This window comes from Triplophysa dalaica, chromosome 9 (genome assembly GCF_015846415.1).
Source record: "Triplophysa dalaica isolate WHDGS20190420 chromosome 9, ASM1584641v1, whole genome shotgun sequence".
Lineage (NCBI taxonomy): Eukaryota > Metazoa > Chordata > Actinopteri > Cypriniformes > Nemacheilidae > Triplophysa > Triplophysa dalaica.
Window position 1 is genome coordinate 18,857,115 of NC_079550.1, and position 26,703 is coordinate 18,883,817.

The 26,703-nt window shown below is 38.0% G+C and overlaps 1 protein-coding gene across 2 annotated transcripts in view; it reads right to left on the minus strand.

Annotated features, from left to right (window-relative positions):
* nphs1 (NPHS1 adhesion molecule, nephrin) overlaps positions 1-26,703 on the minus strand; it is a 63,835-nt gene that overhangs the window by 17,866 nt on the left and 19,266 nt on the right. For both annotated transcript variants that reach the window (XM_056757710.1, XM_056757711.1), the window contains 13 exons: positions 18,699-18,821; positions 18,324-18,405; positions 16,614-16,717; positions 12,922-13,043; positions 10,073-10,244; positions 9,355-9,512; positions 7,771-7,912; positions 7,573-7,697; positions 7,301-7,469; positions 6,351-6,480; positions 3,259-3,431; positions 1,647-1,787; positions 759-896 (listed from right to left, as the gene is read on the minus strand). In XM_056757710.1, coding sequence (XP_056613688.1) covers positions 759-896; positions 1,647-1,787; positions 3,259-3,431; positions 6,351-6,480; positions 7,301-7,469; positions 7,573-7,697; positions 7,771-7,912; positions 9,355-9,512; positions 10,073-10,244; positions 12,922-13,043; positions 16,614-16,717; positions 18,324-18,405; positions 18,699-18,821 — 1,779 coding nt within the window. The remainder of the gene's footprint in view (positions 1-758; positions 897-1,646; positions 1,788-3,258; positions 3,432-6,350; positions 6,481-7,300; positions 7,470-7,572; positions 7,698-7,770; positions 7,913-9,354; positions 9,513-10,072; positions 10,245-12,921; positions 13,044-16,613; positions 16,718-18,323; positions 18,406-18,698; positions 18,822-26,703) is intronic.

Genomic DNA, 26,703 nt, shown 5'->3' on the forward strand with positions numbered 1-26,703 from the left:
CGCCCACAGTGAAATGTCGCCGGTCTCAAATCCCACTCCACATCCAGCAGCTGTATTGTAAACAGGATAGGGTCCAAAATGGAGATCATTACTGAAAACTGTATTATGCGTTACCCATTATTGCAATTATATTAGCATAACATTTCGTTACCAAAGTGGAATTAATGGATGAAAAGATTTGGGGTTTGACTGCCAGGGAATGCACCTTCAATGCAGTCCAAACCAAAAACTGTAATTTAATTGTACAAATTGAGAGAAAGTTTAATTAGAATCTCTGAATCCATTATTTATTTCTCTGAAATCTCTGAACCTCTTAATCCATTATCCATGATTTGAGAACATTCCAAAGAGCATCTCGTGTGACCTTTTCTACAAAGGCGTTATCATGTTCAATGACACACATTCTGCAATTGATTCCCACATTCATTTTGGTGAACTGGGCGCTTCTGGGACTTGACACCACGTGGCTTCCAAGCCAAAGTGTGAAATGTGTTAATATGAATGCTATTCGTGAATCTGAAATGAATGATCTAACAATAGTGCAGAATCTTTTTAAGACGCAGAATGGTTCTACATGATATCTTCAGTGTTCATTTTCCGTGATTCCTTTTTACGTTTTACTTAAAAATGCCATATTTCAATGTGCTTTTATATGACTTCTGGGTCGAATGTTCTGATTGGCGATGTGCTGACACGAAGTTAGTGCGATGTTTAAGGGTTAGTTTTAATTCAAAGTAAAATCCAAAGGAGTTCCTTACACTGTACATCCAGTTTGAGTTTGGTGCGGTATTTCCCCTCCGAGTTGCAACACTCTATGATGTAATCGCCTCCGTCTCGCCGCGACACGTTCACGATTTCCAAAGACCAGTCGTCAAAGCGATACCGAGGATCTCTTTCTGTTACAAACACAAAAAGACCAATCGCACCAGGTGTATCAGAGAGCTGTGACCATCGCTAACACACAAAAATAAAATATTAATATCCCGCATACATACAGTGACCCTATAAATTATTTATACAACTAAGCCCCACTTAAAAATGCATGAATGTCATTGCATTAGATAACAAACCTTGTATCAAAGAAAATGACATCTGCCATCTAACACCAGTCACCTCAGTTTACTTAAACATGTTTGCTTGCAATTAAAATCAAATCAGTTCCCTTCAGGTTGACACGTGTCCAGAGCCATCACGGGTGTACGACTAAAATAGTGAAATTTTTGAACAGTATGAATTGGTTTAACTACACAACATTGTTTCTGTGAGATGTTTTGCTTGAAAAAGCGTGCTACTCAAGTGTCTGAAACCCAGGGCCGCGGTGTACACTGAAAAACATCTGTCTCATCCTCTAAAACACTTCTTCCTGAAAAACCCCTTCGCAGGAATACCACAGGGACTTCAACACCACCGTTCTGAGAAGCCCTCAACACAAAAACCAAGACCGGAAACGTTGTGTTGCATTCAGAACGACAGCGATCCTCTTTTAGACTGCATACATTAGCACGAGATCACATCTGTCACAGTGTAGTGCCAGATCCTGTCGATGTATTATTTAGAACGCATATGGCAATGTGTACTTACGCGCGTGTTTAGGAGACCCGTGAGGGCGCGGCTTGTATATTGCGGCATGTGATGTTGCCCGTTACCTTTCACAAGCGTCTCTCCCTGAAAAGTCCACTCGCAGGTGATCGTGTCCGGATTGGCCGAGACTTTGACAGGAAGTGTGGCGGTTTCGTCTTCAACCACCTGGATCATATTGGGTTGTTCGTCTGAGAACTCGGGAGGAACTGGGTTCAATGAAACACACACACACACACAAATGTACATATGAAGGCGCTTGTATATAAGCAAACCTATATATAACTTGATGAACAACACAGTCGAGATCTGAACTTTAGACACAGCAAAACGCAAAAATGCAAACAAGCAACGTGTCCAACAAATAAGAATGTAATATATTAGCAACTCTAATTCCAGACTAACACATTACTCTACAATAACACAACGTAGATTTTATTTATACTGATGTGAGCGTGTTAATTCTTCTCTGAATTGTTATATTAATACGCATTTTCACATAAATCCTTCTTATTTTAACTACGTATAATAGATTATTGGTCATCCCTGCTGTTGGACCTTCATGTTTTTGTGTTTTTACAAAAGTATTAAGATACTATTTAAGTACTTCTACTTACAAATTGTTTTGACACCACTTTATAATTACACATTTTAATTACTACTAAAATTAAATGTTTCTTTCAAGACTGTAAATTGGTTTTACAGCTCATTTTTGTCATACTCCAGTAATTAAACTGGTCTCAACAAAAACAGATAAATAAAAACCCTGCCCTAGAATCTCCACAACACTTCAGCACCTTTATTTTTATAATGATGTTCATAATTGTACCACGTGTACCAATTGTTCCATGAAATGCCATGAAGGTGCATGACCCCCCAAAAAAACCCACGAGAGTAACAGATTTTGTGCTCTTTCGTCTCTCGTCTGCTGTGCAGCGTGTAAATAAGGCACATGATTTATTGCGCTGTTGATCTCTAGAGGGTTTCTGTGTCTGTCTCATTAATGTTCATTGTGTCATTTCAACAGGAATGAGGATTCAAATGCAGATTTAAACAAACGATTGCCTCACATCAGTACGTGCTTGAACACGGGTACGGAGAAAGTTAATGATGAAAAATAAACTAAAGACACTAAACAATCACAGACATGTGTTGGGGGATGGCGAGATAAAGAGGTTCTAGAATAGACAATGGATGCAAAAAATTTCTATATGCATCCGTTGTCTATTCTAAAGCTGCAACACAAACAAAATAGACGAAGGCACACAAACACTAATACCTAGAAAAAGCACATGATGTCATATCCTTACAAAGTTAGCTAAAAGCTCACTCAAACACGCAAACGGTAGCACGCTTGTCTCAGAATGCCGACCGATGCTAACGAAATAAAAGTAGATCTTCATGCCAACAAGCATGTTCACACACCCAAACGTTGTTGTGTGTGTCAGTGAAAGCAAGGAAGTATGATTGTACAAAAGAGTTAACAAGGTCAGTGTAACATGTATAGAAATAGTGTAGAACGGTGAATATTTCTTAATAGTTACACATGATACGTTTTCTTTGTTTTGAATTCACAATCTTGACATGTTAGCGAGTTTACATTACATTGCGCATCCCGGATTTTCATTGTGGTCTCTTTTGAAGCCCACTACACATTAACACAAACTCAAAGGCACTCACAGAGCACATTTAGAGAGTAGAAGTTGTTGACCCCCTCAGAAAGCACATTACTGAATGCTTGACAGGTGACCCGTTTGCCGTTGTGATGGGAGCCGAGGACAAGGGACAGCATGCTGGTCCGGGACATCCCACCGAACTCTGCCTTTTTAGGAGGCTGTTCAACTCCCTTAAGTCTGAGAGAGAAAAATCTATCAGGCTACGTGAAAACAGAATTAAATGAATGGCATTATTTTTCATGGATTGTTAATACAAAGCATATGAGACGTATTCAGACAATTTCCCCTCCAAAATCACAAAATTGAATGAATATTTCATAAACCCCACTGTGATGACAGCGTTACCTGCTGTGAATTCTCTGTTTGCTTGACGTGTGCCTCCAAGGGACATTTGACAAAACTAAACATCTATGAAACTCTTAACAAATCACAACTCTTAAAAACCAAACACTATTGTAAAGCACTGTTTTCTAAATGAATCACTCCTCTATGAATAAAAAATATACCTCTTAAATGAATCAATGCTCTAATAAATGAATCACTGCTAAAAAAAAATAGTTCAGATGTACTCTTGACTTAGTGTGGAGTACTCAGAATTAACTATTATTACCAACTTAAGAATTTCCATTGGATTTATTGCACTGTAAACCCGGACAAGTTTGCAAAAATTACTCTATAGCTAAATTAAATTTGACTACAGTTTAAATATTTGATTTATCCATCATTGGAGTTTTAAGTTCACTAAATTAAATTGTGCAACACAAAATGAGCAAGAGGATACTGATCTCAGAACTGTGTGCATAGACTTTGCTCACTTTTCTGTGTACAGGCAGAATCTGCTCTCCACTGCCTCTCACAGGTGTAGTAAAGTAATTGCTTCGCTTGCCGCTACTTGCTTGATTTAAGTAAAATATAATAAAGGCGAAAAGTAAGTTGTTTTATTTCCCCTGCAAGTAATCGTAACTTAACAAAAACTAGTAAACTGTATACATTTTGACAACTGAGTAAAGTTTACAAATAATTTGTAAGTAAGGACAACAATTAGATTTTACAGTGTATAATGAAAATAAACCTCTTAAATGAATCACTCCTCTTCTAAACGAATCACTGCCCTTATGAATAAATTACTCCATTGTTTAATAACACTCTTTTTCTAAATCAATCACTCCTCTTTTAAATGAATCTATACAGTACTCTCTTATACAAATCACTATACAGTACTCTCTTATACAAATCACTATACAGTACTCTCTTATACAAATCACACCTCTTATAAACAATACACTCCTATAAAGCACTGTTTTCTAAATGAATCACTCCTCTAATAAACGAATCACTGCTGTACTTAACGAATCACTCCACTAAACAAATCCATCCTCTTCTAAACGAATCACTGCCCTTATGAATGAATTACTCCATTGTTTAAAAACACTCTTTTTCTAAATCAATGACTCCTCTTTTAAACGATTCTATACAGTACTCTCTCATACAAACCACACATCTTATAAACGAATCACTCATATAAACCACAGTTCATCTAAATTAATCACTCCTCTATAAATAAAACAATACACCTCTTACATGAATCACTTCTCAACTTAACAAATCACTCCTGTACTACACGAATCACTCCTCTTCTAAACAAATATCTCCCCTAATGAATTTCTAAATGAATCACTCCTCTTCTAAACAAATAAGTACTCTTATGAATAAATCCTTAATCTTCAAAATAAACCACTTCTCAAAATACTTCTCTTTTAAACGAATCATTCTAATCATCACTGTACTAAACGGATCACTGTCCTTAACAAATCCCTAAATGAATCACTCCTCTGTTTGAAAAAAATACTTATGTTCTAACTAAATGAAACTCCCTATGTACTAAAATAATCACTCCTCTTAAATTTACATTTAGTCATTTAGCAACGTTTTTATCAAAAGCGACTTACAAAGGAGGTAAACAATAGAAGCAATTGAAACAACATAAAGAAAATAAGCATATAACAAAAATCGCTCCTCTTATCAAATCACTCCTCTACAAACCAAGTCACTCTTCTTTTAAACAAATCTCTCGTCTACTCCTATACTAAACATAGCATTTATTTACAAAAGGAATCACTCTTCCACTCATAAATCATTCTTCTATCAATCTATCTATCTATCAATCTATTCTATCTATCACCCCCCTTCTTAACAAATCACGCCTCTACTGAAAAAGTAGCTCCTTTTCTAAATGATTCACTCGTCTACTAAACAAAACACTCTTCTATTAACCAAATGACTCATCTTAGAAACAAATCTTTCCTCTACTAAACCAATACCTCTTCTCCTAAATGAATCCCCCCTGTTCTAAACAAATCTCTTCTCTTCTCACAAATACTACAAACATTATTGAATTACTTTAGAAAAAAACTAAGCCATAAAGTCAAGCCCGGCTGCCATAACACCGCTTCTAATCTGCTCACGACTGCCGTAAAGTGGAATTTCTTCATTCGTTCACGTATTGACAGCACCCGAGACCGACTCTAACCGGGTAATGACTTTGTGATCACAGGCTGTCTGTTGAAGCTTAATACAGAGGCAAGAAAAAGGTCTCAGGACGGACTGTCAACTGCCTGCCTGCTTTAGCAAACACTTCACACCTTCCTGATCCACCTAAAAGCAGTTATCGAGCTCTCCTGCTCAGAATGAGCCCCATTTCTGCTCTTTTTCCGTGAGGAAATGAGCAAAGCTTGACAGATGTGCATCAACAGTCATCCATTTTAACTGCATGCTTTCAGTATCACATGGCATCTGCATTTTTGGAGTAACATTATTCTAAAATTCACAACAATGATGCTGAATGGGGTGTAAAACAGAGGTTTTGTTGTGTGGAATAGGAGGCAACGCTCTGCAGTCTATTGATTTAGATAAATCAGACAGGCCAGTACTTTCTGATCTTAAATACAAGCAGACAGAATTCCTTCGGGAGCTCTTTAGAGCACTTGCAGGGCGTCAGACTAAGTTATACGGTATGAGCTGAGCCTTTGTGTGAATTTCTGCATGTGTGTAATGAATCTGTGATGTCTGCATTTGTGTAAGGGAGAGTTTTAGTACTTGATAGGGCCAAGGCTCCAGCTGATATTTGTGCTGGGGTTGCTGCTCCCAGCCAGACACTCCAAATTCAGCGTCTCACCCCGCCGTAATTCTTCTTGTTTGGCCTTGATCTTCACACTTATAGCTGGAACTGAACCAGGCAGATAATGACAACATTTAAGAATTAGACTAACAACACAAATGTAACTGGCAAATAAGTTTTGACTAAAAAAAAATCACAAAGAAATATGGTTAGTAGTTCACAGAATGAAACAAAAAATGATAATTTTGCCTAAACACATGCATGTTGTCATGATCCCACCTTCCTAGAAGATGTATCTTGTTCTGGCCGACGGGACCATGACAGCCCCATTTATTGTGTTTGTTTTGGAAGCACGTGACCATTGGTTGTGCCTTGTTCTTCTAGTCCTGCATTTTAGCCTCAACCTCTTGTTTCCTAATTCATTATCCCACTATCAGTTCACGCCCTTCACATGTTGCCCTTGTTATGCCTCTTTATTTAATGCGCTTTTGTTTTCTGTCCTGTGCTGCATGGTTTGTCTTTTTCCCCATCTTGTACTGCTGCCCCTGGTCTCTTTGTGTTAAGTTAAGTTAAGTTAAGTTAAGTTAAGTTAGCGTAAATTCGGTTAAGTTCAATTAAGTTAAGATTATGTTAGGTTAGGTTAAGCTAAGCTACGAAACGATACGATAAGATAAGTTAAGATAAGTTATGTTTTAAGTATTAAGTTTTGTAAAAGTATTTTGATCTTGTTACCCCCTTTTGGGATTTTTCTTTTCAATCTTTTTTAAAATTGTCCCTTAATTTGTACTACGGCTGTATATTCTTATTTAACAATAATATTCAAATAATAATAATAATAATACTCTTTATACCACAAAACTTCTTCATAAGTGATACAGACACCACAACATTAATTGTAAATGCCTTACAATGAGTTTCAATGGCTTACACAAAACCCTAAGTTTGGTCTGGGCAGAGATAACTTTCTTGGCCTTGTTGGATGAGTCGCATCGGTAGGTGGCCAGATTGTCGCTGGGCTGAAGGATGAGGGGAAGCTCTCGAGACACACCGCGCTCCGATGATACCTGCTTTGATGCGCTTTGCACTACCTTACCATTCTACACACAAAAATAAACCGGATACATTTTTTAACTGCAAGCATAACATATTTTATTAAAATAGACAGCAGCCATCAATATTTTGCTCATTATGACAACGCACCTTCAACCACACCAGCTGTCCTGTTGGATTCCCACCAGTAGAAAAGCAAATTAACCGAACAGGTGTCCCAGAGTGCGAGAATTGGTCCGATGGAGGAGCATCTATCCAAACCTTCTGTGGAGGATCTGAGAAAAATAAATATTTACAATAAATTGAGACGAACACAATACGAAAATTAAGAGTTTGGCAATCCCTCACAGTAAACGGTAAGCTGCTCCGATTGAATGTTGGAGAAGCGGGTGCCTTTATTAAACGCCTCACACGTCAGGGAAAGACCGTTGTCCTCACGTGACACTTTATACGTCAGGTTAGATAACGTCATCATACCACCATTATCTCCCTGCAACACAAATACAATACTGCCAGTTTTCGTGTGCATTAGCTCTGAGAAGTTCTAGTATCTTTCAAAATTCGACTGGATGAAACATCCTTTACATTTTATCCACTTGCACTTAATCTAAAGCACCAAGAAACACATAGACAACAAAAGTAATGCAGACAATAATGTACGACAACCTTCCTCAATCAAATGTAACTTGATGAAGTCTTTTTTTTTGCATAATGAACATAACTAACCCTTCATACAGTTTATAATTCTGTTCATGTGCTAAGCTCTAATTGACACCTGCTAAGAGGGCTGACCCGCGTCTTCCCCGTTAATCACGGCCAAACTAATCAAAAACATGTCACGAAGAGCAACTCGGAAAGTGAAAGAGAATCGTGGATTAACTCTGTCATGTAAATGAAAGATCAGATGGAAAAAGCATTAAATGAACAAGGGTCCTATGTGGCGGCGAGCCGCCTCGAGTCGGCTTTTATTCACTTACGTTTCATTCAAATCAACCCCTGGAGAGGACCAATGACAGATTAAAAAACAGAGTCACTAAAAGCCCCTGATCTCACAGAATATTACGCTGCCGCTAATAGAATTTAGAGTAAAAGCAGAGTCATGATGGAGATTTTGAGGTGCTGTCGAGTCAAGGCGCGCCAAATAATGAGCGAATTATTTCTTTAATCAAATGCCTTTGCCTTATGGTGTATGATTGTAGTTTGTGATGTTCATGACTCAACAGGTGAACCTGTTTTTTAAAAAGCCAAACCAAAGGAGTCCTGAAATGCAAAGCTAAGGAGCATCATTCTGGCACTCCTCAAGATGAGAGAGCTCATGACAGCTCATGACTTGCTACAAAAGCAAGCTGCAAGCATTTGATTACAAAATACTGTTATGCAATGTTTTTAAACTGTTTCTAAACAAATATCTATATAAAAATGATCCAAGGTTAACAATAATACTAGCAATCTTTTACCATGGTAACTATACTTGCATTCAAATATGAAAAATACAATTTATTGTCTGTCTTAGTGATGATCTATGATAAAAGCTATGCTAAAAGTGCTATCGCCAGACCTGGAGAATATAATCCAAAAACGGTAAAACTCAATTTATTAACTCTTGGGGAGCTGGAAAATGAGCATATTTCTAAAAAAAGTGTAAAGAAAAACTTTAAATGGGTGCTGAATTATTTACAATATTATAATATGTGTAGGAGCAACACCGTATCATCAATCGTGGTTTTTAATATCATGGTTAATGACACGGTGAGTTTTCCTTGAGATACAAACCGTACAACCTTTGCACAGTTAATACAATGCTCTGCCAACTGAAGAAATGTAAGTGCTTACCTGAAAATAAACAAAACAAATTGAATATTCATTTTAAACTGTTTTAAAACAAATCATCCGGTCTTGACAGTATATTGTAATAAGTGTCATGTGAAATACCTCAGAGATAGTATCAACGGTTCGGTTTAGCTCTTTGGACCCGAGCCACCAGCGAATCTGGACCGGCGGATTACTGGAGGAAGTGGAACAGCTCAAATTGATCTCCTCTCCCTCCAAAGCTTCGAAAGAGCCCAGTAGCGTAACCACAGCGGGTTCAACTATAAGGAAAAGTGATTACCGTGACAGAAACACAGAGAAGATAAATGTACGGTCAGCATATCTGCCCAGCAAGCCCTTTAAATACGGCAGGATTTGAGACTATTAAAACACATTCTCCTGATCTTCTTACAATCCAGAAGTAATGATCCGGACGATCAATGAAATATGTCTTGAGAAATCTTGTCTTTCATAAATGCCAGGCTCTTATCAGTATTTGTGTGCTGTCAGATAAATTCTCGATAAGTCATACGTTTCGATGAAAGTCCATTCATGACATTAGATCGGTATTTGACATGTGAAATTTGTTTTGACAAGAATGTCACAAGCCATCTCTTATAATGAGAGACTAGAGAATATGCAAGTAGCGGCAAGTATTAACCTGATCTGCTTGTCATAATAATGCATTTATGTAATAGGCTTAGTATTGAAAAGTGACAGTTTGCTATGAAAGATGAAGCCTTTAACCTAAGGCTGGGATGTAAATGACTTGCCTTTTTTTTAAACAAACTGACTTTATTTTTATTTCACGTTTATGTCTCTTATAGCACTATATACTCACAAAGAACAGTAAGGGTGCGTGTTAGGGACATTGGTGAGCGGGACACTAGATTGACACTTTCACATTGTAGATCTGAGTGGTTGTCCTCTGGCTTCACCTCCATTCTTAATATGCTACTGGCCCTACGTGAGTTGGTGTCTTCCTCCCAACTAGTGGACAGAACCTCTCCATTCTGGAAAAAAAACAGGAATTGGTGATGAAAACAAAAAGAGAGAGACGGACACAGACTGACAGATGGGTAGCAGACAAATAAATGTGTAGTAAATATGTGTGACAGCAAAAAATTTGAAACATAAAAGAGCATAAAAGAGATTTATCTTCATTGCTATTTTATATTATAAATCATAATATTAATAATACAAATATATATATATATATATATATATATATATATAAACAATCAACAGCAATTAGTAACTAGTAATTCATTTCTTTTTCAGAGTATCTTACCCAACACTAACGTGGGGCTGTCACAAAAAAGATTTTCAATTCATGGTTATTGTGGCCGAAAGAATTCACGGTAACAATCTTATCACGATATCTAACTGTTTGTTTTCTTAATTTTTGCTATGTCACACGATAGGATACATGTACAGTATATTTGTCAACTACCCAGATGCAGATGGACAGATAAGCAAAATGTAGCGAAATAAAACAGTTAAAATATTTTGTTGCTTTCCATCCGAAAGCTCAGATGTCCAAATTCACTTCAGGCAATGGAAAAAGCACTGTACTGTACTAAATTATTAAATACTGTGTTGTCAAGTTTAATACTTTTTATTGGTTAGATATTTGCAAAACCCACCAATGATTTGATAAATAATGATTTATGGCAAAACATAAGATTGTGATGTATGGAGATACAAGGTTTCAAAATGACAACAGTGATTCAGTTTTTTCACTATAGTTTCCATTTGGTTATATAAATGTATTTAAGTACAATTCATATAAATAGCTTCAGTGTAGTCAGTCACTCTTTCAAAATGACATGTTGTCCAATTATGTCGTTTCTTAGCTTGAGAGGATACAGTTTCTTTGCCGGCACAGATAGAGAGACTCCTCATTGCAGTCACCCAGAGTGAGACATTTGCGTCAGGAAATCACTCATCCACTCAACGGCGACGCAGACGCTAACATTTGCATTAGCTGAAAATGATTAGAGATGTCACACCTGACACATCCTATAAAAGTAAAGTGCGAGTTTCCACTGAGAGAGTCTATCTCCAAGACACTACAGGAATCAGAAAGTAGAATCAGCTGCCTACTCCTTACAGTATGATTTAAAGCTCGACCGCTCGTCTCTGTTTTTAAACCACAGCCATTTAATAAAGTTCTCAAATCTCCCCTAGGCCTGCAAAATTTAGTGCACAAACAAAAAAACCCAAGCTCTGCAATTAAATAATTGGATGAATTAAAAGACAAATAAATGTGTTATAGCATCTGAATGGGCTATTTGAGAGAAACATTTACAGGCGGGAAGTCCACTTAACATTACCCAAAAGCCATTCTCAAGACAAAGATGCCCTAAACTGTATAAGAATTTTTAAATAGCTTTGAGAAAATGCTATGCTTTTGCTTATTCTGTATTCTCCCCCAAAGTACCCTTTTTACATAAATACACTATCATCCGCTGCCTTCGCAATACAAAGTCTCACTTAAATGGTCACTTAACTACTTTTGAGAACCATTATCTTCCTTTATAAGCATCAACACACTATAAACGCAGTCAGTCAACACTATATTTACAGTACACATAAAAGCAAAGTGACAAAAGTTGTTTTGAACTGAAGTTGCATACTTAAATGTATGAAGACAGAAAATTGAATTGCGCAAACATAAACTTTTTTCATTTCAACCAAAAATTGAAATGGATGACTTTTAATTAATAATGAAAAAAAGAGCCAATAAGAGTGCAGAATAGATTGGAAATCCTTCAAAGAAATAGAAATCTCAAGAAGCGGGATATAACCAGAAAGAACATTTCTGTAAATTCTAGGCTAAAATATAACTAGGTTTTTTCTTCTTCGTTTTTTTTTGTCGCAACACACTTCTCACAGTTCCCTGTGTTTCTATTCCACAGTTTTGATAAGCTTACTATCTTTCTAAAATGTGAAAAAAAAAGAAAAAGTAAATAGGTGTTGTAAAACTTTTGACTGGTAGTGTAATAGCTCTAAATTTAGGTTGACGCTGTGTCTCCTCAAGCAATTATATAGTCAGAGAGACCCCCTAACTAGGCCAGCGCTCTTATGGGACTGGTTTTATTAACCCTGACTCGACAAATGCATATTCATTAACCCGAGCCTGAATATATTTGCATTAGTCAAGGTTCAAATATTGATTATTTTCTGATGTGTATCTCGATTAAATGATTTATTTGTCTATCAGTCTGAGGTTCAGTAAAGAAGCATCATTTGGTAAATCTAAGTGGGGGTTCGGGGTAATTTAAAACCCAATCAACTCCACCGCAGTACAGCAACCCTGAGCCTGGAGATTATTTATAAGTGAACATTGCATTGCATTTATTTATCCGCTCGAGCTGTAGATACCAGTGATTCCCGATCTCCTGCGGTTACGTGCCAAATATCCTGAACAGAAACCTTGCCAACTTCGACGAACTTGTTTAAAGTGACTTTGACTGTGTCCTTTCCTCTGGTAATATAGTCAAGGCAATTAGTCCGCAAACCATTTTAGTAAATGGCCTTTTAATTGTTGAATGATAAATAATGCAGGCCACCTTTTTTATCTAACTGCTACCTGCTTAACGTAACAGGTGTTCCTATTTCTGTAAGAGTGTTTCAGATGAACAGGGCAGGTAAAACAAGCAAAGGTCTCATTCTGATGGCTCTCACCTTAGTCCAATGCAAAGTGGCCAAAGGGTTTCCACCAAAAGACGTGCACACCAAACGTAGAAGAGTGCCGGCTTTTACCTCGGGATGTTCTAACCCCACTATCACTGGAGGCTGCGGGGGGACTGAAGAGAGAAAGGATAATAAAGGGTTACAGGAACAGTTCACCCAAATATTCTGTCATCATTTACTGGCCCTCGAGTTGTTCCAAACCTGTATACATTTCTCTGTTCTAATAAAAACAAAGAGAAATATATTTGGCAGAATGCTTAAAACCAAACAGTTCTGGGCCACTATTGACTACCATTGTAAAAAAAAAAAAATGTCTTTGTTCTGTTGAACATAAAAGAGGATATTTTTAAGAATGTGAAAGCAAACAGTTCTTGGACACTTTTGACTACCATTGTCATTTTTCCTAGTCAATGGTGGCCAAAAACCTGTTTGGTTACAAGCATTCTTCCAAATATCTTTATCTTTGTTTATCATAACATATAAATGACATGGGGGGCAGTTTAAGTTGCTATTCCTTAAACAGTCCGTTTAAGTGATGGCACACTATAACCCGGACAAGTTGAGTGTACTTTAATATTTTGAGGAAAACGATTCCATTAAAACAGTAGTAATCCTTATTTGATATTTGAGTAAAGAGAATTAAGAATTGAGTGTAGTGTCCTTTTATAATAACATTTTAAGTTGATTGAAATTAAAATAGTTAGTAACACCAACTACTCCGTCAAACTGTGAAATGTAATAAATTGACTTTACAAAACAAAATTAGGATACTGATTACATCAATATTTTTATGTAAAGAAGATTTTTTTATATTAAGTTAGACAAACTCAATTATAACTGTTTTCTGAACTTACTGATCACATATAATTAAGAACTGCTGACTTAAAATCATTACTTAAATTAACTTATTATAATAGTCTTCACTTTACTTAAAAATAGATTAGGACATGATTAAACTACCATTTTGGTGATCAGTGTTTGCTTTAGTTGAGCTCTTGACTTCTGTTAAGTTAAATTCTCTCTTATTGCTTGTGTATGTTTCAGAAATAACAGTTGCGCATTGATGATTTTTGACAAAGATTGTGTCAAAATAAAGGATGATTTACTGACTCACAGCAACACTCATCACACAAACCTCAACCATGGTGACAATCATCAAACAAATTCAGATAAGCAGATCAACTGCAATGCATACTGGGAATCATGATTGAGTTTTGTACTATGATGTTACCCAGCATGCATTGCAGCAGGGAGTTTTATTTTGTTGATTGTCACCATTGTTTTGATTCATACACCGATTCTTCATGTCTAACTGCTTCAGAAATGTAACAGTTTTGTAAAAGTCTTTTATTCTGGTAATTGTCCATGACACTGCTTTAATCTCTTTAAACTCTATCATAACTCTGCATTCACATATCAATAAGAGAACACGCTCAAAATTACTTTAAAGAACTCCATAGTGATTAAGTTATATCATATTCTTCCCCCACTGAATCGTAATTCTCTTTGCCAAAACAGATGTGTTTTAACACACAATGGACATCTAAAGAAAACTTAACATTAAAACTCAAGAGCCCAACTAAAGCAAACACTGATCACCATAATGGTTGTCTGGTCAAATTGTAACCTTTTTTTTTTAATTCTATGTTTGCTTGCTATCTGGGACAATTAAAAGTGTTAAGTTAACGGAACTGTTTCAGTTTTAAGTACAGCTAACTCATTTTTTATGAGTAGATTACACTGTCCAGGTTTACAGCGCAAGAGTGATTTGTAACATGTGTCTGTTTCCACACTTCACATTTGTCAATACATAGAGACACCTGTGGGTATTTTACCAAGGGATTTTTGAAACAAAGATTCTTTCCTTCGTTCCTTGAAAATAAAGAAATACACCACATAACCCTCCCTCACACATAAATGAAGTTATAGTATCAGAACGTCAGTAAGAGCACAACTCAATTTTAGTCCCAATACAACATTGTTAAATTGAGGCCATTTAATAGGACTGCAGCATGAAGACATTGCTCGTCCCTTTGATAGAACCATTAAGTATAAAGAGTGCCCCACACACTGGCACCAGTCCATAAACCAAAATAACAGATGTTTAAACCGTAATAAGGCAATGCGGAACATGAATAAATTACAGTTGGGTTCCTGAATAATACATTTGCCGTAAAATAAATTACGGGGCCGGTCGCTCTTTGTTATTGCCCCAATCAGTTTGGAAGCGGGAGCGATGGACGGATAAGAGACTGCCATGACAAAGTACCGTCCTGCTCACAATCTGCAGTCGATGAAAATGGGCAGCGGAAAGTTGGATTTGATGGGCCAGGCGTGCTGAGTAAGACAGCAATGCTGGCCATCGGTTCTGCTACATTAGCACTTATTGCACTAGCTGGCCGGTAATGGAACCATGAGCTGGAGGGGGGGTGAGCCTTGTGTTTTAAAGCATAAATTTTGAGAGCAGAGAAAATAAAAATGTGATTGGCATTAGGCTTAGACCTGCTGTAATAAACATACAGTATAAGTGCATGAGATTGTGGATATGAAGTCATCTTTAAAAACAGGATTTAAAGGGATAGTCAACCAAAAATGCACGCTAATGTCAGCCAAGACCTGTATGTCTTTCTTTCTTCTGCAGAACACAAAAGTAGATATCTTGAAGAACGCTGGTAACAAAAGAACACTGACCTCCATTGACCTACATAAAACCACAGACATTTCTCAAAATATCTTCTTTTAAAGAAAGAATCACATACAGGTTTTAAATGACATGAGGATGAATAAATGATGAAAGATGTTTTTATGTTGCGTTAAACAATTATTTAATGCCTCCCTAATAACCATAACAATTTACAACATTGACTTTTAGCTAACAAAGATAAAACAGCTTTCAAATCACAATCCGTATTCAAGTTTATATTCATATTATACATTTTATTCAAAGCTGAAAAGCTCAAAGCTACGTTACAACATAAGGCTTTCTCTGTCAAAACAGACCGTATCTCTTAAAGATGATATCAGCAGAGCTGAAACGTTATTTCATAGTCACATTTGATGAAATCTAAAAAGACCAGCATTATATTTCTTTACAATACCGTGCTGGACAATTTTGAATGTAAATGGTAAACAGTAATTGGTAATTAAACATCATAAAACATGACACATGCATACTGTAGGTGGTGATAAAATGTGCGTCCCTAATGTGATCTGAATGGAGTTCTGTGTTATTTTTATTAACGTGTAGATGCACCAGATGCTGATTCGGTCTTATAGGCAAACAAAAGGAATATAACTTGACAGGTAAAAGAGCCATTTGAATATGAGTCACACAGAAGTCTGTGACCATGAACTCCCAATATAAGAAAATTCATGACTAAGTCATTGGTTTCCTGCCAAAGTCTTAAATTCAACTTACTGTTTGATTTTCATTATTTACAGCATATGCTCCATTTAATTCAACCCTGCTTGAAGTGAAATTTTAAATATCTAGTCCACTGGCGTATAACACAGAGAAATAAAAAATACATGCACCAGCATTAATTATTGATTCATATAGTTAATTCATCATAAATACATCACGTTCAGTGGGAATTGGCAACTCCTGACCAAACTAACATTTTGTAGGCAGGTCTGAACATTTGCTACCACAAATAAAAGACAGCACGAAGCAAGATGCTTACAGTAAACCCTCATGGTGATGCTGGCCTCAAGAGATCGAGGGAGAACTAGGTTCTTCGCTCGGCACGTCAACTGCCGCCCATTGTCTGAGCTCTTCGCCCTGATGCTGTAATGAAAGAAAGAGGCTGGCTCAGGTTAATGTGTGCCACTTTTTCTTCCCGCCGTTGCCACAATTACCCACAAACCCACTGAGCTTAAAACATTACTCCATTTGCCACCCTGGAGCGCCGCCAATGCACACTTAACTGTACTTGGGTTTCGTGATTTGATTGGTCAGCGAAACCATATTCAAGTGCGCAACTACAGTGGAACAAACCCCTTTTTAGATATTCTTTCAAACGGCGTATGGATTTTGGCACTTGTCGAGAGGATAAACATTCATGAAAAATCTAGATGCATCAAGTAATTACACTGCATGTAAAACTGTTTTTTTTTTTTAAATGGTGGCCTTAATGTTCATGTTACTATTGAAATGGAGAAGATACTACTGACCATAAAATGTATTGACTGCTAAGACTGAAATGCTGTATACCAAGAGAGTTGTGTAAGGCCGCAGGTATAGTTGGTCTGTTCATGTTGGCGCTCCCTATGCATGACGCAATTTTCGTCATCAGAAGGTACAGAGACGTCCGCACACCCCGTCCGTGCGAAGCGCAAATTTTGAGGCCGCACGGACAAAACGGTGCATGCGTGAGAAAATGTAAAGAGCCAACTAGGTGGCCATACACACACAGAAAGTTTGCTGTGTTTAGTTGCCGAAGAAGACCGACAAAAAAGCAACACGCCGAAGTGGAGGAGCAACTGATATTTCTTCCAAAATTGTAACTGACAGCTCAAATTACAAATCATTGTTACATACAAACTCATTGTGAAGCAGGGTAAAGGAGACTGATTAAGACGCTTCTTTTTATCTACTTGCTCAAAACCTCTCTTTGTGATATAGTTCACAAAAATAAAATTTTGTCGTTTACTAACCTTCGAGTTGTTCCAAATGTGTATAAATGTCTATGTTCTGATGAACACAGAGAAAGATATTTGGAAGAATGAGTGTCACCAAACACCATTGACTAACATAGTAGGACATAGTAGCCTTATATTTTTTTGTTCTGTTAAAAAAAGACGACATTTGTGAAAAAAAAATTTAGTAACAGTTCTGGGGCACTTTTGACCATTTGTTCTCGTATGATAGTCAATGGGGTCCAAGAACTGTTTGTACACAAGCATTCTTTCAAATACCCTTCTGTGTTCAACCAAACAAAGAAATTTATACAGGTTTGGAACAACACGAGAGTTTGTGATTCATTATATAATTTTCATTTTTGGGTGAACTATCCCTTTAACTAAAAACAATTACTCATTAAAGCTTGAAAATACTATTTATTAGTAGCTTCCAGTGCTGCTTACTACTATAAACCTTGCCAGACCAAACTTCTCCCACAAACTATTCAAGTCCTCTTTACTGTATGTGTGAAACTGGTTCACACTGGATATTGTGGCTCAATAAAAGGAGCTTCTAAAGAAACTCTTCTGACCACCGTGTTTTAGCCTTACATAAAATGCACCCGCTTCTGGTGACCTCTCTAGCTCCTTGAAAGATATATTTTTTAATTCAAAAACATATTCCCAAAGTGAAACATCAAAAGGTAAACTGCACATTGAGAAAAGTATTTAACATCGAAAAACCCATTTCTTTATCATGCATCCTAACTTACGTGACTTCTGTGTTTGTGTTCAGAAGCTTATCCTGCGAGCCTGACATGGTATAAGAATCGGTTTCCATCAGCTCCTCTCCGTCTGAAGGAAGAGACCAGAAAACATTGCAAGAAACAAAAAAGCGGGGAGAAAAAACTCGATGTGGAGAAGTTTAAGTGTCAGTGAGTTGCCTCGGGGCGCGTCTTGCCAGGGGTTGGTATGACACCAACTTGGTAAATGAATCATGAAGTCTTCTCGTGGATTGATCTCACGGCCATTTATCTTAAAGCTCCCAGACAGAGTTTTGATCTTGTGTATGCATTGTGTGCGTACAATGGGATTCTCTCATTATAGAGACACTTAATATTGAGTCAAGCTTGTAAATGATGTTGTACCTTTGAACATCATGATATCTGCCTGAGGTTTGGCATCCGGAGCGACGCAGGTCACCGTGTATTCCTCTCCCTCCACCCACGGCTCATCAGACTCCAGCTGGATGTAGGGTTGTGAGGGTGGGACTTAGACGGGAGAGAGAGCAGAGGAAGGTGAGGAGAGATTAACCGGCAGGGGATTGTCACAATACATTATTTTATCACAAGCTCATTTGGTGTGTGGCTGAAGAGATATTTCAGAGCTCTCCAGTCACACACCAGCACAAACACACATGCACATTTCTAAGCTCCTGAGATACTAGTGAAATTCATGAAAATGTGCACAGAAGTAAGATGCATGTAGAGAAAGGGCTTTTGGCGTCATATGCAATAGGAAAGAGGTTGTGAGAGGCTGTGCATTACAATCATCCAACAACATCTCTCTTTTATTGATTTCTGGCCACATCTCCTCAACCAGCAACCAGAGCCACGGCACGGCTTTTCCAACTCTCAAGTTGCTACATTTAAACTTTAGTATTGTAGGTTCAGTCGGGGAAGAGCAAGATGTTGCAATGCACGCACTAGTCTCTAGTCTGCTCACTAACACAACAACAAAAACGTTATACAACCTTGTAGGATTTGTGAACTAACCCCAAGAATAGACCCATCAAAGAAATGTGAATTAAATCCTTAATTTTTTTATTTTTATTAAGCCTTGTTGTGCAAGCACTGTTGAGCTTGTGCAGAGGCAGCAGCTTTTGCCAGAGGGGAACTGGAATCCCCTGGTTGGGCCTGGGTTCCCCTGAGGTTTTTTTTCTCGATGGGAGTTTTGGGTTCCTCACCACCGTTTGCATATCGTTTGCATATTGTTTTACACTATCTGCCCGGCCGGGGGGGCTGCTTTAGAATTCATACTTGTATTCAATGTGTCTACAATGTAACAATGAAAATTGTAAAAAGCGCTATATAAATAAAGTTGAGTTGAGTTGAGTATTAATTGTATAGCTATAATAGTTTATAATTGTATAGTTTTGGTTAAATGGAAACTATAGTAATGCTGGGTTCTGTTTGTGGGATGAAACAAACAGAAGAAGAGCATACAATCCTACAGGAATAAGGCCCAAACACAGTACATCAAAGAATCTGGACATGGTTCCAATTCAGGGGATGGTTAAAACTGCTATTTGTAACAGCAGATATTGAAATATATATTGTTTTTCAGCAGGGAACGAAAGGCTTCCACACTTTTAGACCCCTAAAGCATGTAATGCAAATCTCAAACCCTGAAAACATGCCGACACAGTTATCTCAGAGACCCCTCAAAGCGCCTTGCGTCGTTTCTCGCTTGTTTTCTATCAGAGCTTATGCGCTGTTTCTGGCCTCAGCACGACGGCTGCAAAAGCGCACCAAATCATTATCAATTGAAACGCTTGTGAATCACAGACGGATGGTGAAGCGCGGGCCTGTGCTCTCTCGACAAGCCTCTAGATATTCACTAAATGTTAATCTGTAGGAAAAAACAGCAGCTGCAACAGTGGTGGAAATCACCTCCAGCGGAGGAGACGCGCGCGCCACCGATCAAAGCGCTCGCCTCTCTGACGCGCAACTTTCGGCTGCGTCGCTCGGGGCTATAGAACGCGCTTTTGTGCATTTTTTACGCATGGAGTGAAAATCATTTTCTTGTGCTGCGTTCAAACGAATCGAGCTCTAATGTGGCACTGTTCAAGCCTACCCAAGCGGCACGGCTTTCCCACCGAGCTCGACACAGGGTTGATATAAAAGTGGGAAAGAGGAACAATTTCGGAAGTGGAAAGCAAGTCACAAGAATGCGTTGAGAAGACGCATTCTTCAAGAGGGAGCCCAAAGCATTTAAACAAAACATAAATAGCAAACACAACGCTCATGACGCAGGACATCGGAAAACACACAGGTGACGCGGCACATTAACAAACAATAATCTGGAGATCAAACAATATTATGAAAATGTTTGGAAATTAAGTAAAAACTTTAAAACTAAGCTAAGAACTTATTAGTTAAAAACTCAAAACGCATTCCAGTTAAACCAATTATATTCTAAATAACATATGAAAGATTAATGAATCAGTTTTTTCTTGTTATTAGAAGAATAACTATTAAATAAAGATTATGCCTTTCGTGAATTATTTCAAATGCAAACTAAACAGTTAAGAAAGCACTAATTCCAATGTTAACCATTTCTTAACTTCCGATGAGTTTGTCTGAAAAGACCTACACACTGAGATACAAATACAATTTGATTCACGACAAACAACTAAACCAAAAAAACAAAGTAAACACCTCATGATTCACACCTTTCTCTTGTTTTTAAGATGGTCAGTGTCGCCCCTGGAGTTCATAGACACTAGGGGGCGATATTGCTGTGCGCACCTCTGCCGCAAGACCCAATGGGCTTAACACAGAGACAGATGGGGCAAGACTCAGGCTTCAGCTGATTTAAAGCAAGCAGTTGGAGCTGCGTGGACAGACACTGATGGCTAAGAGAAGCACTGCAGAGTAGCGCGCTTAGATAATGAGATGCATTTGTTTTCTCTTCTCCTTCGCACACTCCCTATCTCTCTTTTTAACTGCTTCGAATTCACTCTCGCTCTCTCTCTCTGCAGATGAACTGTGGCTCATCACTTGTTGTGCTCAAGAAGACATTGTTCGGGCACATACATTCCCAGTAAAGAGTGATGGTGTGCTCGCGAAGCAGACGAGCAGGTAGAGCAATTTTCTCTCTCCGTCTCTCGGTGCGTCTTCTGCTTCATCCTTCATTCTCGCTCCCTCCACTTGGCCATACACTTCCCTCATTTATTGCTCTTTCTTTCTGTCTGCTGCAGTTGAGCTGCGGTAGAAAGCAGGTGTGTGTGTTCAGCAATTTGTTTTTTAAGAGTGAAGGAGATGATGAGAGAGTGTGGGTCAGGTTTGCCCACATTGTGGGGACCAAATATCCCATCATCCACATTTTGGGACCGACCAACAGTCCACATTAGGGACACGGCTTAATAATTAATTATCTCAATTTTAAAGACCCCATTAAATAATAATTGGAGTTTTGGGTCAGTTACTCTTACACTTTCATATAAATCCTATTGTATGTCTTAAAGTTGCTATGTGTCATTTTTGAAGTTGACAGAAATGCATTATATTACTCATAACTATGTCTTCAGATGTGTGTAAAAACCTTGCATAATGAAGCGTTACCTTTTTTATTACCCAAGAATGAGCTTTTAATATCTACGTACACCACGGGTCCCCTTGCATGGAATTCATCATTTTGTCTCTAGGGTTGCACGAAATAGTGCTCTGACGTGACATTTAAAGCTTGATGTCGACTGGCTTGATGTTGAGGGTCATGTTATTTTTGACACTTTACCTTTAAGAAGCCTGTTTCAAGAGACCTGCGCACAGGCGCACATCATTCTGTCACACTCACGGCAATAATGGGCTATATGTTATCTTGTCCTGCTTTCGCACGCATCATTCACAATGTCCTGTTTTTGTCTGCAACAGTCACGATTTGTTCTGACGCCGCAAAAGCTCGCAAGTAACCCTTACGTTTCAGTGCGCTAGCTTCTACACCATAGGCTATTTTTGTACTTGTTCCCCATTGTTCCCCCAATGAAACATGAAAGAAACAGAATAAATACAAATATTGGCAGCTGTGTCGCTGGAGTGGTGCGTTTGTAAGTCCGCTATGATAAAGCATCGGGTGCATTGGGCTGATAAATATACTCTTGTTCTAAAGTCAAAGCCCGTCACAAACAAACTCAACACATTTTTTCTGTTTTTTCATCTATTAGTTCACATGACACTTTCAGTTGACTTGTTGTAAATGTCAGGGAAGTTTGGTCTGTACACACGCTTCAGATCTGAAGTATCATAAAGGCTGCTGTAGAGATCGACCTGCTGCTCTTTTACTTCATAGCCCGCTACCACTGACCTCACGCTTTAAAATAGTTTTAATTTAGCTTAGTTGTTTTTGCTCTTGTGAAGGAGATGAACAACAGTTTATTTGTATTATACTCAGCCACACTAGGGCTTCGAAAGGAAGGGGGAAGAGTGGCATGAGCCGTTGGTTGCAATTCGCATCCTCACTGTAACACAACTCAATAAAATGGAAGGAAGGAGGCGGGAACCGGAAGACATTTCATACATTTAATAAATGAATATAACAGCCGGCGGCCCCTCACGGACGACCGCCGGCGAACTAAACATGAACATAAATATAAATACAAACATAACATAAGTTCGGGCCCGGTCCTCTCTCCTCGACGGTCCGGTCGCTCGTTCCTTTTATATTCTCCCATCTCCTACGTGATTCGAGGCCGGTGTGCGCACAGCTGGCGCTAATTCACAATTACTCACCGGACTCGAACCACGGTCTCGCCCCGCCTACTCTACTACACTCACCACTAGATTCCACCAAATTACATACACTGGACCTTTAAAGTTGACAACATTGTATTTTACTATATACTTGCTGTTTTTATACAATCTTTCTCTTCCAGGAAAATGTAGCAATAACTCTCCTTGCACTGCGCAGAATCAAACAAAGATGCTCTCTAGAATGAAAATGTCCCGACTTAATTCTAGCAGTATTAAAAGTAAATAGATATTAGCCTACTGAAACAGACGTGTCTGACTGTACTGTGTTTACTGGGAGGGAGATATGCTTGTGTTGGGAATAATTGAACCAATTGCTAGTCAGGCAAAGATTATGACCTCAGAGAAGCCTCCAAGTCATCCACAATACTTCCTCAACACTCCTCCCTCGACACGCATGTGCACGTGGCAAATATAAACCCAGACAAGCAGACGTCGGAAAAAATAAATAAATGCTTGCACAAAGCCTGGGCGGGAAACATTCACCCGCGAAATTTGATTCATTACACAAATGCAGACGGATAGACAGATAGGGAAGATAAGAGCCTCATTAGTGCAGACAGATGAACACCCCCCCCCCAACTCCCTCCAGGCCCGAATTCTCTCACGCATGCTCATCAATAAACACATAAACATGCAAATGTTTCCCCAAAAACCCATTCACACATGCGCAGGCCAAGTGAACGATATTCAAAATGCAATCATTAAATTGCAGACACTATTTCTCCAACTCAAAAACATACACGAATAGACACATTTACTGGTGAAATAAACAGCGTAAACAGCTTGCTCGTACATGAGCTTCCACTTCAGACACACATAACACGTGTAAATGAATGTTGATACAGTTTAGATGTCTAGATTAGACTTTCATAAAAGTGATGTGCAGCCGCTCACAAACAATATATTTCTGTTCCGTTTAATGGAAGTTGCGTTTAATGTCTGGTTAACGAACAAGATACACAGACAAATGTTATTATGTGAAGTTATAAAAAGACAATGATAAATTACTGTATATGGAATATGTATTGTTTTATTTTCAACCAAAACATGCATTTCAACTTTTTTTATATATCCCATAAACTAACATGATTGTACGTTTGTGCTTAAAACAGTGTAATATTTTAAAAGTAGTGCACTGCTTTATTTTGAGAAATTAACTGATTTGGTAAATCCACAAATGGCTTAGATATATTTATGTTTATGTATTTGAGAAATGCTTTTAACCAATGCAAGTATACAATGCATTCAATTGATTTATTTTTCTCATTTTTGTGTTTTCCCTGGGATCGAACCAATGACCTTTGCATTGTTGACACAATGCACCACTCACTATTTTCTCTAAAATTTAAGTCAATTTAATAGTTGAATTTGATATGCAATGAGCACTGCATACACAGTAACGTCATAAAAGAACTTCCTCCCGGTCAAATTTTTTTTTTTTTAATTGTCGCAATAAGTAAAGTATCCAGCAACTACATGTTTCAAACGTTACAGGTTAACACTTCACCGAAAATAAAAATTCCGTCATCATTTAATCCTCTTGTCATTTCAAACTTGTATGATGTTCTTTCTTCCGCATATCACAAAAGAAGATATTCTAAGAAAATCGGTAACCGAACAGTGCCGGCACCCATTCATTTCTATTGGATGGACACAAAACCAGCGCTAGTGAATGGGTGCCGGTACATTCTTCAAAGTATCTTCTTTTGTGTTCTGCGGAAGAAAGATAGTCATACAGGTTTGAAATGACAAGAGGATGAATAAATGACAGATTAACTGATGAATTGTTTTGCCGGTGTGTCAAATAATGCAAATCAATGAAATATCTAAAAATGAAATGAATGTATAGGCCTATTTTGTACAGTATACCAAGCTAAGCAATATAAACCGTATCTGGATATATTTAAATAAAGTTGACCTCTTAAATGAACAGTTAAGACGGAGCAGGTTGCGGTTATTCATTCAGACCCAATAGTCACTGTTCACGTGTATCTGCACAATGTCTCTGGCGTTCACACATGTACACAAACATCAGGAGCGCACACACATCAGAGCCTTGTTAGACCACATGAGCAAACACACTCTGTTAACAAGCTCTGACCAGACATGCCCCAAAAGGCTCGAACACACACACACACACGCTCACACCCACGTGCCTGGTTACGGTGGGCTCAGGTGTGAGCTTTGAAGCTAAGAGGCATTGAAGCAGTCCCATTCCTCTTTCTCTCCTCTCGCTCTCTCTTTTTCATTCCCTCTCTCATTTCATCTCATCTTCTCGTCTTCATACCCCTGATCTTCCCATCCTTCCCTTCGCTCTGTAGTTCTCCTCTCATCTCCTCGCATTTCGATTCTGGCTGAAGTGCATTGGAGCAGGTGTGTCAGGGGCAGAGATAGTGCAATCTTTTCCTAGCCCGTCCTTTATGTTCTTTTATTCATAGCCCAGCGGATATGATAAACACTTTTAACAATCAACAGAACAAGACTTGATTTAAGTAAAACATGCTGACGGATGATAAACAAAACTGCGTATGTCTCTGTCACCACCCATAACCTGGAGACACGAGTCGTCTTTCTACAAAAGAGAGCGTGCCGCTTTCACCTTGCAAAATAACAACTAGGTTTTGCAGAAAGAAGGGGTTTATATTACAGTGACCAAAATAAGCTGACGTGCATGTCTGTAAGCTTAAATTAAATCGAATAGAAATACCCTTTTTCATAATCAAAAGTCTGGTCTGGTATATGAAAGGTTGCACTTTCAAACCCTCATCCTTTTGGGCAAGATGATGGATAAAAACCCTGCTTATGCAAAGTCAGGCTGCAATTCGAAATCTACAACTATATTACAATAAAAAATGTATAGTACATTTTTTTACTACTGATGAATAAGTGAATACACTCACTTTAAAAACAATCACTTCATTTAAAAAAGTGGGTAAAATGCTTAATTTCAACAAACAAGAACTTTTGTCACTTTCGGAAAAGGTGCATGGATACAGTTTCACATTTATATTTGGTCTTAGGCTATACAAAGAACCAGAAACACTCCCACGCTGAGGTGCGACGGGCCCTGCAAGTAACTTTATGTGAATGACAATAATGCATATGTGACATAAACCATGACTCAGATACTGAAGGTGGGCGTTGAAGAGATGCCTGAACAAAACCAAGATCAGGACCACTCAGTAGTGAACACACCATCAGAAATGAAACTCCAGCTGGCCGAGAGCCATGGACATCGAACACTATAACTATAACCAAAACCAAATGGAGAAAAAAAGTCTATGTTAACTGTATCATGCGTCTTTTTTTTTAAATAAATATCTGTATTTACGTGCCCTTGCATAGACCATCAAAAAGGTTGTGGGTTCATTTCTCAATAAATCATAGACATTGATACAATGTTTCAGCTTGAATGAATCAAAGGTGATTTTGAATAAAAGTGTGGATAAACGTAAATGTAATTTACTGATGTGGGTCGATTTAACAAACAAACTTTTCTTTACATTTTTGTGACTTCTATTTCAGTATTGAATCAAATCAAGAAAACACAAAGCTTGGTTTAGGTGTTTTTCAGGTACACAGCAGATATTTTGTTGGTTGTATCATAATTGATCTTCTTCTA